The 13295-nt window shown below is 35.6% G+C and overlaps 1 protein-coding gene across 1 annotated transcript in view; it reads left to right on the top strand.

The window, feature by feature from the left end:
• CEP85L (centrosomal protein 85 like) overlaps nucleotides 1-5348 on the top strand; it is a 159291-nt gene extending 153943 nt beyond the window's left edge. Inside the window, 1 exon segment of the mRNA XM_059083874.2 lies at nucleotides 815-5348. Within this exon segment, the coding sequence (XP_058939857.2) occupies nucleotides 815-978 (164 nt within the window). The 3' untranslated portion in view covers nucleotides 979-5348.
• Nucleotides 5349-13295: the final 7947 nt, after the last annotated feature.

The raw sequence follows: 13295 nt of genomic DNA, 5'->3' as shown, positions 1-13295 counted from the left end.
GCTTCTGTATACCTTTGTTCATTCTGCTTCCTTGTCCCATTCAGTGAACCTGTCCCCTCTCCAGTGAGGCCTTTTTTTTCTCTTCTTTGTGCTAATGTAGCCTTTGTGTAGTGGTAGGTCACCTGTGGTACCTGACTGAATTTACTTGTTTATGAAACTGTATGTAAATCATTAAGAATAAGCCACTATATGCATTATTTTGCTGACCTCAGCACTCAGCATAGTGCCCAGGTCATGAATCATGAACAGTAAAACAGTTCAATTACTGTTTGTTAAAATAACAAGTCATCTGACTCTTATGCCTCCAATTAATTAAAAGCTAGCTAACTCAGGGCCTTACCCTCAGTGATTCAGCCATTGGGCAACTAGCTATCACCCTGATTGAGTGGTTTAGAATCATAGAGTCCCCCCCCACACACACAGACATACACACATACACACACACGATTGTTAATACTTTGCAGTCTGTAAAAATATAAGATAATGCCCCTCACCACACAGTGATTTTCAGATTTTTGTCTCTGAGTTTTAAGAGAGCTGTTGGAGCATGTTCCTTTTTACTTTTGGAATATTGTCATCCATTAAACCTGTTGAATTTGTGTGTATCACTGTATGAATTTAATGTATTTTAGTTAGCAAAATTTTAAAAGGACCAAGATAAGATGCATTTACTATTGAGTGATGCATAATTTAAACCTGAGCCTGACTTGTATTCAGTATACAGCATTATATTTACAATGATAATAAGTTGAAAATCCTAAAATGACTTTGTTCCCCCAAAATGTGAGATTTTCTCCGTGATTTATTTCCGCAGCAATGAACTGTTCAGCGGAAGAGACTGAGAATGACCACAGCCCAGAAACACTCACTAAAAAACTGTCAGATGTATGCCAGTTACGGAGGGACATAGATGAATTGCGGACCACGATATCAGACCGCTATGCTCAGGACATGGGAGACAACTGTGTAACCCAGTGACCAGTGTTGGTCCCACAGCAATAACGACCCACTGTTACATGCTGCTGTGCTAGGTTCTTCACATTTCTTTTCAGGAGCCATGATAGAAACTTGCAAGTGACATACGACTTGCACGTAAGTTTTTTTTTCTGTGGATTTGTTCTGTTGGGGAGGAATTGGGATGTGAGGAAGTATCGAAGGGGCTTATCTAATCAGGCAAAAAAATTAAATTACCATTTGAAAAATATGATAAAATGTATAAGAAAAAAATTTCTGTATTCTCAAACTACTGATTGTAGGACCAAGCTGTGAAGAGTGCCCTTCAGATAAAGGTATAGGATTTCTTTTAATCCTGTAGTTGTGTGTGTGTGTGTGTGTGTGTGTTTGTGTGTGTTCACAAAATTATAAAGATTTCTAGGATCAAAGCAAAGCTTTTAAGAAAGGCACACACTGTATTCTTGTGCTTCTTTTTCTTTCTTGGAGAAGCCTGTGTTGTACTTGGGGTTTTCAAGGGCTGGCTGAACAAGAGTTCCCACAGCAGGCAAGTGTTCAAATAGTAGTACAGCAGGCGAAACCATCTGTGTTTGAACAGTCCCTGTGCTGAGATGGTGAGGTTGTAGGGTTGCGTTGATTTTAGTACTGTAGATAGGTCAGCTGTTTTTCCAGAGTGCTTGTGAATTGCCTAAGAGATGTGAAATAGTGATGTGATGGTTTTCCCGTTAGCATTGTAATGTATGTATTACAAAGCAATTTAACATAATCTGAACTAATTTTAACATGGCCCTTACTATTTACAACTTTTTGTTTATATATTATATATATCTGTCTATATCTATATCTATCTATATCTATCTATATCAATGTAAACAAAACCATATATAATTAATGCAAACCTAAGGCCTCAGATCATTATTGTAAAAGAAAGATTAACAAAGTGACTCTGGAACAATAGCTTATTTATCCAAATCTCAAATGTTTACATTTTAACAGTTCTGTATCTGTTTTAAAGTTGAAACTACTTTAAGAAAAAAATCAACCTGTATTCTTTATATCTGAATTATCACTAGCATAAAACAAAATCTAAGCCCAGGTGATATTGCAATTCCTTTTGTTAGGTAAAGTACATTAAAAACAGGGTTCTTCATAGAATACAGATTTGGCCAGGTTAGTTCTTCTTCTAGGGTATAGGATGTCACTATGAAATGCAACTGACTTTTTTGTAGGCATATAATCATTTAAACTTCCAAATGAGTATTTCCCTGTCTTCACTGGTATTTTGGAAGGACTATATATTTCATTGCCTCCAGAGCATTTAAATGTACGTTCTTTTTAATGTACTTAGTTATGGCAGTCATTGTCCTTTACAAGTTGTTTTGATTTATCTCTTGATGCAACCCCAGGTCTCATTTAGGTCAAGACTAAATAACAGATAGAAGGAATGAGGGATGTTAATCAAGCAGGAGAATATTGTTTGAGGCAAGAGCAGATCACATGTCTGTTTTCTTGCCGGGCTTATATACTGGTATAAAGGCTGCTCCTAGAAAAATACGCTCCTAAATGTTTTCAGCAGTGAAAACATATTTGGGATAAGGCCTTCAAGGAAATTACCCAGGAAGACCTTCAGTTCAGAAATTGGCTTATATACAGCTCTCAATAGTTATTTTATAGTTATATTTCAACAATCAGTTATAATACATTGTAAGGACATCAGACTTTCCTTCTGTTCAGTGCCTGAGTCCTCCCTGCCCTTTTAAGTCTTAGGATCTGGGCACTAAGAAATCAGTGCATTGTAGTGAGTCCCTAACCTACTAAGGAAGGACTTAGTCACTAGCAAGAATTTGGCTTTCTTATGTGTTCTTTTGTTTTTGAACGTTAGTGGTTTGAAGACAATCAGGGAGTAGTAAATTTGTACCAAAAATCTGATGCAAAGAATTCTGCCTTATAAAAATTAATATCTGTAAAAATGGCCCTTTACAGTAAAGTAGGTAATAGCATCTGAAATAGATAAGCCACAAGTGTAGCACACAACACTTATACATCCTCTTTGAATAGAATCCCCTCCCCCACACCCCCAGCCTCCATAATTTTGAAAGTAAAGGTATCCTAAAATGATAGTGATAATGGGCAAATAATCACTGATTTGGGTCACTAGATTCTTAAATATATATGTTTGGGGGTTTTATGGTTAGTATTGTTGTTTAAACAAACTTTTGATCGTTTGTTTTGATCACTGTAGATACTTTGTTTTCCGGCTTAGTTGGGATTAAGTAATTTATATTTTAAAAAAATAAGTTACCTTTCTAAAACTTAACAGAATTTGACTTAGTTCACATATCTTGAGGTTAAAACAAATTTAACCTAGTAGAAAATTAACTAACGACTGCTGATGTATTTCAGTTTCCAAAATGTATACTCCACATAAAAAGGGGATTTAAGATTTGATAGTGTAAGTATAATCTTGAAGTACAGAATGTAATCTCTTGGAGTCTGGGTTTTGAGAAGGGGCCTAGATAATAAGTAGACAGATGTGGAGGGAATTTGGGGGGGAAATAAAACTAGTAGTAGTCTAATTTGTCAGTATTTAATTTTGATTTTGATTTTTCAGAAAATTCCCCTTTCCCAAGACAACCTGTTGTGTTAGAATAGTAAGAATATCAGTATCTCATTAAAAACCAAGATTTTACTGTTAGGTTAGGTAAGATGGGCAAATAGAAACACTCTAGTATCTTGTCCTAGTTTGAACTAGCATATTCTTGGAAGTTATTACAGTGATTGTATGTCTGAGGTGAAAATTAACCTAAGTTTTAAAGTAAATCTATTTGAAATTTTGCTTAAGTATTAACTAGGTAAGCCATGCCTGAATTAAAAAAAAAAGTGTGACCCCTTTTTGTATTTGAAATAGGTTTCAGTATTTAATGTTAACAGTATTTTATTTTAGTGAAATTTGTTTGTTTTTTGGTCATGACAATTTATTAAACTGAATTAGACTTCTTCCAGTAGCCTGTTAGAGACAATCTCAAGAGCCGGAAAGTGTTGGATATTGTACATTTCTGACTCACTAATGAGCTTATAAATTAATTCTGTCATAGTTCAAGACTTATTAATAGGATTCTCTTAGAGGGCATTTTTAAAGGAACTACTTTATTGGGAAAATGTTCTTTCAGTATCACTAATAGTTCATTGAATAATACAATAGCTGAGAACTTGGACTATATTTTTACATCACACAGTTCAGCTCAGGCACATCTTCAGTTTGGATTATTGGCATTCTCTTATGCAGCTTTCTATCACTGTAGATATGTAATTACAGAAATAAGCAATTCTCATAACCATGCTCACTCAGACTGTGTCATTTGAAACTGCCAGTAGCTAGAGCTCTCAGAGCCAAAGTTAATTCATTTTGTTTCCATTTTTGACAGTTTTTTTTCCAGTGTTCACAAAACATAAAATTTCTAGCTTCACCCCAAAATGTCATGGTGGAAATTGCTGCATGATAATGTTCTACATTTAATCATGAAGAGGGAAAGGTTTTGGATATTTGGATTTTTTTCTTATTTAAAAGAAGTATTGAGTATATAAAGAATGTAGTTTCAAATCAATAAGTTATTAACAACACTATTACAGCTGCATACAGAGAGAACCTTTTGTGCCTTTTTGCCTGCAGTAAGCATTCATTTCTATTTTACATGTGCTGTCAGAATGTTGATGATTATTGCACCTTGTTCTTCTGTAAATAGACTTGATTAGGATTTTTTTTTCCTTTTTTTTAAAGCAAGGAGCAGTTTTTTTCATTACTAGTAGATACCTTAGTAAACATGAGGGGAGGTATCAGATATGAGTCTTTGGAGCCCAGCCTTTTTTCCCTGTTTAGTGAGCAGGAAACTCCTTTGGAGTATAGTCATTTGTGTGTATATGTGTACATATATGTATAAATAGTTATTTAAATATGTAAACATAAAATTCAGCATCACATTGGTGTGATGACAAGAAGTAGTAAGGTGCTAGGTGGTTACATTAAAAGCACAGCAGAGTGTATAATCAGTCACTATGACTGGTGGTTTTTGTAAACTAGGTTCAGTTTTTGAACCACGCAGAATACCTCATGTGTAAATACAACGGTCATGACTTAATTGAAATACAGTTATTGTAAAAAGAATGTGAAGCCACTGGTTGGCTTATGCCTTCTGATCTATCATCCTTGCCTCTTTTTTTGTAAAGGGGTTGTTTTTTTGTTGTTGCTTTTTAATAGGGTTTACAGCTAGAATTTTGAATGCCAAAGTTCTATTTATTAAATAAAAAAAGTTTTCAATGTTAATGGCTAAGTATTTTTCCACTGGACTATTGTTTGTTGATGTTGGAATTTGTATTAACAGAGAAATAAATTTTTTTATAAAAGATTTATGTCTACCAAGTGCCTAATGTTATTATAAAAATGTATTTGAAATTTCAGACTCTCTGAATTCTCAATAAGAATATGCTGACTTGACTTTTTAAAGTTTTCTTTAAATACGCAAGAGAAAATCTTACTAGATCGGGAACACTTCTGCCTTCTAGGTCTATCTTACAGTTTCTTTTCAGTCATCAAAAAACTTTTTCTCGGGGCCTTCCCCTGAAGGGCACTGAGATTTTCTGATGGCAGGTGCTGTAAATACAAGGGCATGTCTTTGCATTTCAGCTCATAGCACTGTGTCTGTACTTTGAATTTCTAAAATACTTATTTGAATCAAGTCTTCTTTCTACTTTTCCAACAGACAAATCAGATTTCAGTTTTTTATATTGCTGAAAGCTTGGGCTGGCAAGTTAAATCTTTTTTATTTTCTCCCTTCTAATCAGAGATTAAAACCTTAACTGAAACATATACAAATAAGACCTTGTTAAAAGGTTGCTCTGCAGAGGCCTTGACATCTCAGCTTTGATGGCACCCTGGGTCCTTGTTCTAAGTCATATGTGCCTTAATGTCTCTAGCTGGTTAATATTTGGATTAGCAACATCTGTTTCTAGTCCAGCTAACTTGGCATTGCTATCAAGCGGTTTAAATGAGGCATCTAATTCAGTTAACAGGAAAAAGAATCATGCATTACAGACCCCAATGACTTGGAAATAAAAACAGAATGGATAAAATCCTAGAGTATTTCCAAGGTGATTAATGAAGAGGTTTCTCCTTTAAGGATATGATTATTTTGATCTGGTTTAAAAACAGTGTTTTGATGGAGTCAGCAGAGGACTTATGGGGTACATCCCCGTGATTTTGCCAGTACTTTGAGCTGCTCTTTATTCCAGCTTTCCCAACCAACTAGAGTCATTCTATGTAGAAATGCAGAGGACTCAGTTAAAACAAGGGGTAGAATATGCTGTTAGTGATGGTGCAAAATGGCAGCATGTGGATCCAGTAGAGCAAGCCGTTTACAAATGAATAGCACTCTAACATCATGTCAGTTAAGATGATCTCCTTGATTTAGAGGAGATTCCCATCTGAGGACTGAAATTGGGATAAAAGATTTCTTCAATGTTTAAATAAAACTGCTGTCCCTGACAAATTCGGTGCGATCATACACACACACACAAAACTTTCCATTTTAGCCAACCCGTTTTTACTTAAACACTGTCTTGCTTCATGATCTCTATTGATTCCCTTATAATAGAAGTTTTAATTAAACATACACCTACCCTGTGACCTGGAGACTCCACTCTAGGTGTTTACTTGAGATAAATATAAACACTCATCTAAAAAGATACTTTTAAATGAATGTTCACAGCAGTTTTATTCATAATAACCAAAAACTGGAAATAGCATAGGCATCTGTCAGTAAGAGTTCTCGGCCTAGAGTTGAAAAACAGCATTCTTTCACGACCTCAGGTTTTAACTGATTGTTGCTTGTATGTCAATCCTTTGGGAAAATGGGAGTAAAATTTAATAGACCACAAGGCAATGGAGCATCAGAGTTGGAAAACAGACCTCCTTTCTACCAGAGGCACTTTTGTTTACACTTCCCTCTGGAGCATTTTCCTTTGTTATGCTGCCACCTGTGTTCCATGAGTCTGCATACTTGATGTGAAGCACTTGGTTTTACCCTTCTTGAAGCACATTTTTTATACCATTGTTTGGGTGCTGGTCACTCACCAGACTTTGAGCTCTTTTAGAGCAGGCACACTGTCTTATTAAACTTTGTGTTTAGTGAGCAAGGAGGAAATACTAACCTCCAGAGATGTGCAAATACCTGTTCTTAGCTCCAGGAAGGAAGAACGATCTCCAAGAAGAAAAGAAGTGATCTTTCAAGCATAGTTCATCCTAGGAGGGTGTGGTGCTTTTAATGGGACAGGTAAAGTGATAATAAACCCTACTTAGGCAAGTTCCATTTTCCTCCATCTTTTGGACCTCTTGCTAATCTCTCCTGTGACTGTCCTCTTTCTGCCCTTCTGAGGCAAAAGGATTGGACACAGTTATTTCCCAACCCCAGTGTTCTGGAGCATAGCAATCTCACTGGGCTTTAGGCCAGCTGTGTAGGTTTTGTAAGTGCAAATCCAGGGTCTTAGAAGAGGAACAAAATGTCAACTTGAACAATGAATGCAGTTTCATCTCTCTCTCTCTCTCTCTCTCTCTCTCTCTCTCTCTCTCTCTATATATATATATATATATATATATATATATATATATATGCACAAATCTGGAAGAATAATCATTGAAACAAATAGTACAGCTGGCATCCTTTCTAAACAAGGAAGCAAGGTAGTTTAATTTACATTTTTTATTCCTACACTGATATTTGGTCATAAACCAAGCGGTTAAAGTTGTGTAGTGGCCTGTGTTGACTAAAAACAATACACAGAAAGTGTGTTTTCTATATCATCATCTTCATCATCATCAACCAACATTTGAGCATAAACCAAGTACAAGAGCCTTGCATAATTATTCCATTTATTCCTCTGTATAATCGTCTTTGAAGTAGGTGCTATTATTTTTCCTATTTCAGATGAGAAGATTGAGGCACAGAGAGCTTTAATATCTTGCCCAAGTTGGAATAGCTTGTAAGAACCAGGCTCCAAAGCTTGACTGAACCACTCACTAGAGTTCCTCCTGTCTCAGTTTTGTGCTCAAAATTAAACTCCTCCTCTTTCCCAAACCTGCTTCCTCATTAGGCTTCTTCAATTCTTTGCATTGCACCTTCATTCCAGGAATCCTTTCTGGCTCGCTCTTTCCCCTACATCCCCATTTATATTAGTTTATAACAATACAATTTGTTACCTAACAATTCTAGAGATCAGAAGTCCAAAATGGGTCGTACTGAATTCAAAAGGTGTTGACAGGACTGTGTTTTCTTTCTGGAGGCTCCAAGAGAGGATCTGTTTCCTTGCTCTTTCCAGCTTCTGGAGTTTAACACATTCCTTGACTCGTGGCCCCATTCTCTCTTCAAAGCCAGCAATGCCGACCCTAATCCCTCTCACATTGCCACCTCTTTGGTTCTTTTCTGCCTCCCTCTTTCCCTTTTAGGAACCCCATGTAATCACATTGGGCCCATGCAGATAATGCGATATTCTCCCTATTTTAAGGTTGGCTGGTTAGCAATCTCAGTTCCTCTTTGCCATGTAATCTAATATATTCAGAGGTCCCGAGGGTTATGATGTAGTCATCTTTGGGGGACTGTTCTACTTTCCATACTATCTCATAAATGAATCAGTTGTCAAATCTTGCAGATTCTGTCTTCTTTGATTCTTTCACATTTGTCTTGGGTATTTTGTTTCCATTTCTTTTGTTCCATCTAATTGAGGCCCAAACTACTGTTAAACAGATGTCAGATACTTGAGCTTAAAAAATAAAATTAAATTGGAGCCTCCAAAGTCAGCTTTAAAACTATATCATTAATGATTCAGGTATTTGCTTCACTCAAGAAAAGACATGTAAGACTCCTGATTCAACTTCTCAAAAGAAAAAAAAAATGGTTTTTTTCTGAGAATTTCTGAATCTTTATAGCATCATTATTTGTTAATGTCTTATAGAATGTGCCAAAATCTGGATATCTGATTCTTTCTGATGATTAGATTTAGGGTAAACATTTTTGGCGAAAATGCTACATGAGTAATGTGTGTTTCTCATTCATCGCATTTGGAAGTTTATGATAATGGTTTGTACTATTATTAGTGATGCTGAATTAGATCATGCGGTTGTGCTAAATGATCCCCTTTAACATTAATTGTCAAATGAAGGACAGATGACAAAGCCTTGGTCCATATAAGGTAGAGGGTTGGAACTAAGTAAGACCTTTACATAAAGCCAAGATCTCCAAAAGATCACATATTCAATGAAAGGAAGAAATGGAGGAAAATATGCCCTCTAGTAAAAGGAAATTTAGTTTTCAAGGACTCAGCTGAGGGGGATAAAAAATGTCCCCTTGAGAATTTGCAACCATAATGCTACCTTCATGTGGAATGAGGTTTGAATTTATGCTACTTTTGCGAGCCAAAAAATCCAAAGGATAGAAGTTGACTTAAAGAGTTCTGGGTTAGCAGCTCCTTGGAATCCTGGACAAAACAAAACAAAACATATCTTCCCTGGAGGGAAGCATTTTGAATTGAGTCCTCACGGAAGTCGCATGGATTTGTCCCTGTGAACATCAGCTCAAAATCTAAAATTTTTAAACATAAGGAAAAAATAAAGTCTACAAACCAACAAATAACAGAGTTAGGCCCTAAATGTGTCAGATAATGAAATTATCAGATGTATATTATAATATAGAAATTACTATGTAATTAAATTTATAAAATTTAAAACTATGCAGAAGTTATGTACGAGATGGTGACTAGAAGAGGCTCAAAGGAACTTCTGGGGTTCTGGGCATATTCCATTTACATATTGATCTGAGTGATGTTTACACAGATGTTTTCACTTTATGAAAATTCATCAAGCTGTACCCTTATAATTTATGCACTTTTCTATAGGTATGTATAATTCAATTAAAAGTTTACACTAAAAAAAAAAAAAACAACAAGGAACTTTGGGAGAAAAATAGAATTTTTAGAAGTGAAAAATATAATTTAAATTTTAAAATTAAATGGAGCAATTAAGTAGCATATTAGGCACAAAAAAGAATTCATGAAGATAGTCAAGAAGAAGTCACCCAGATAAGGTTCAGAAACACGAAAGATATAATGAGACAGTCTAATACAAATTTTAATTGGAGTTTTCAAAAGGAGAGATTTGAGAAAAGGGGGACTAGGAAATATTTAAAGAGATCATATTAACAGGATTGGTGAATTTTTAAGGGCAGAGAAAAACATTAATTTAGAGAGTCATGAAATTCACTTAAACTGAAACCAGGAAAATGAACAAGAAATTCTACCTGGATACATTGTAGAAAAAGTCAGAATCTTAAATTTAAAAGGAAGGTTTTTAAAAGAGGTAGAGAATAAAAGAATAACTTCAAAGCATCAATTAGACCAGCAGAATTCTCATAAGCAATAACAAAACACAGAAGACAATAGAATATCTTCCAAAGACTGAAACAAAATAGCTGTCATCATAGAATCATATAAATTATTCACAAGTAAGACCAAAGTAAAGACATTTTTCATAAAAACAAAACTTGGAAAGAGTTTCAAATCAATAGACTTTAATAAAAGAATTCCCAGAGGGTAAATTTCAGGAAGAAACATTAAATTCAGAAAGGAGGATGGAGAAGTAAGAAGGAACGGTGAACAAAAAGCTGGTATACAAAGAACACTGTATAAAACAATAAAAGAAATATTTACTTTTTGGCCTTTATTATGTTGAGGCAGTTTCCTTCTATTCATAGTTTGTTGAAGGTTTTTAACATGAAAGGGTGTTGAATTTTGTCAAATGCTTTTTCTGCATCACTTCATATGGTCACATGGGCTTTTTCCTTTGCTCTGTTAATATAGTGTATTACATTGATGAATTAAGTTGACTAGTATTTTGTTGTGGCCCCATCTTTGTTTTTTAGTTAAATTTACTGTGATGCACCTAGGAGTGCTTTTGTTTATATTTTCCCTGCTTAGGTTTGATAGGGCTCTTTGAATCTGTGAATTGATGTTTTTCATGACTTTCAGAAAATTCTCAGCCATATTCTTTTGCATATCATTTTTGTCCTGCTTTCTCTTTTTTTTCCCCACATCTGTACCTCCAGTTATGTGTATCTTCTCTTTTATCCACTATGTGTCTTATGTTCTTTACTCTTTTGTTCCTCTTTTCTTCATTCTGAATATTCTCTTCTGATATATCTTCTAATTTACTATTTCTCCTTTTTGTTATATTTAGTTATCTGTGAAATCAACCATTGCATTCTCAATATCAGGTGTTGTGTTTTTCAGTTCTAAAACTTCGATTTGGTTCTTCCTTAGAATTTTCAGTTTTCTGTCAACATTATCAATTTTGTCATTAATTTCTTGAGCTCATTAAGCATAAATATTTTAAAGCCCATTATCTGTATCCCCAGTTGGTTTGTTTCTACTGTCTGTTGTTTCACCTTCTCCAAAGAAGATATACAGATTGCCAACAAACACATGAAAGGATGCTCAACATCATTAATCATTAGAGAAATGCAAATCAAAACTACAATGAGATATCATCTCGTACCAGTCAGAATGGCCATCATCAAAAAATCTAGAAACAATAAATGCTTGAGAGGGTGTGGAGAAAAGGGAACACTCTTGCACTGCTGGTGGGAATGTAAATTGATACAGCCGCTATGGAGGACAGTACGGAGGTTCCTTATAAAACTCCAAATAGAACTACCATACGACCCAGCAATCCCACTACTGGGCATATACCCTGAGAAAACCATAATTCAAAGAGTCATGTACCAAAATATTCACTGCAGCTCTATTTACAATAGCCAGGACATGGAAGCAACCTAAGTGTCCATCAACAGATGAATGGATAAAGAAGATGTGGCACATATATACAATGGAATATTACTCCGCCATAAAAAGAAATGAAACTGAGTTATTTGTAGTGAGGTGGATGGACCTGGAGTCTGTCATACAGAGAGAAGTAAGTCAGAAGGAGAAAAACAAATACCGTACGCTAACACATATATATGGAATCTAAGAAAAAAGAAATGTCGTGAAGAGACTAGGAGTAAGATGGGAATGAAACACAGACCTACTAGAGCATGGACTTGAGGATATGGGGAGGGGGAAGGGTAAGCTGTGACGAAGTGAGAGAGTGGCATGGACATATATACACTACCAAATGTAGGGTGGATAGCTAGTGGGAAGCAGCCGCATGGCACAGGGAGATCAGCTCGGTGGTTTGTGACCACGTAGAGGGGTGGGATAGGGAGGGTGGGAGGGAGGGAGATGCAAGAGGGAAGAGATATGGGAACATATGTATATGTATAACTGATTCACTTTGTTGTAAAGCAGAAACGAACACACCATTGTAAAGCAATTATACTCCAATAAAGATGTTTTAAAAATTAATTAATTAATTAAAGTCTTTTTTCCTCATATACCTGATCATTTTTTATTGAGAGCTGAATATTTTATATGAAAATATTTGAGGCTCTAGATAATGTTATATTACTCCAGATAGGATCTAAATTTGCTTCTGGTAGGGCATGGGGCACTAATCACCCTAGTCAACTCAGGGCTTCAGTTGATTTAGAACAAGAGTTTGAGCCCTTGGGAAAGCCCCTCTACATCTGGCTCACCTAGCAGAATCCCAACCCAAAGTCAAGGGCACTTGCCAGGGCTTCCCTTCCTAAGAGAGCTATGGATTCCAATTTTTACCTCCTAGTCCAGGGATTAGGTGAGCAATAACCTACAGGCCAAATCTAACCTACAACTTGCTTTTTGTAAATAAAGTTTTATTGGAATACAGTCATGACCATTCATTTATCTATTGCCTAAGGCTACTTTTGTGCTAAAATGGCAGAACTGAATAGTTGTTAGAGACTATATGACCCTCAAAGCCAAAATTATTTATTATTTGCAAAATTTTGCTGACCCATGTCCTGGGTCCCTAAGTATAAGGAAAGCTCTGTCCAGCTTCTCTGCCTCTGAGCTATCTCTTCCAGAAATGGCAGATATCTCTAAAGGAAAAAATAGCCTTTTTTGTTTCTTTCTTGTACTGGATCTTGATCCTGTAATATTTTTTACTGCACCATTAGCTCTCTGATATCTTCAAGTAGATTACTTTTCCAGCATTTTCTAGTTGTTCTCTGTGGGAGGGTTCATCTGAATTTCTTAGTTTGCCTTTATTGGAAGCAGAAATCTTTATAAGACCGTTTTTATAAGACATTTTAACCACCAGTTTTTAAACAAATTCAGTTTGACAATGGGTACTCCACCATCCCCTCTTGTTGGTTAAAATATTGTTTGCC

Source organism: Kogia breviceps, chromosome 13 (assembly GCF_026419965.1).
Source record: "Kogia breviceps isolate mKogBre1 chromosome 13, mKogBre1 haplotype 1, whole genome shotgun sequence".
Lineage (NCBI taxonomy): Eukaryota > Metazoa > Chordata > Mammalia > Artiodactyla > Physeteridae > Kogia > Kogia breviceps.
This window is presented reverse-complemented; position numbering and strand designations above follow the sequence as displayed.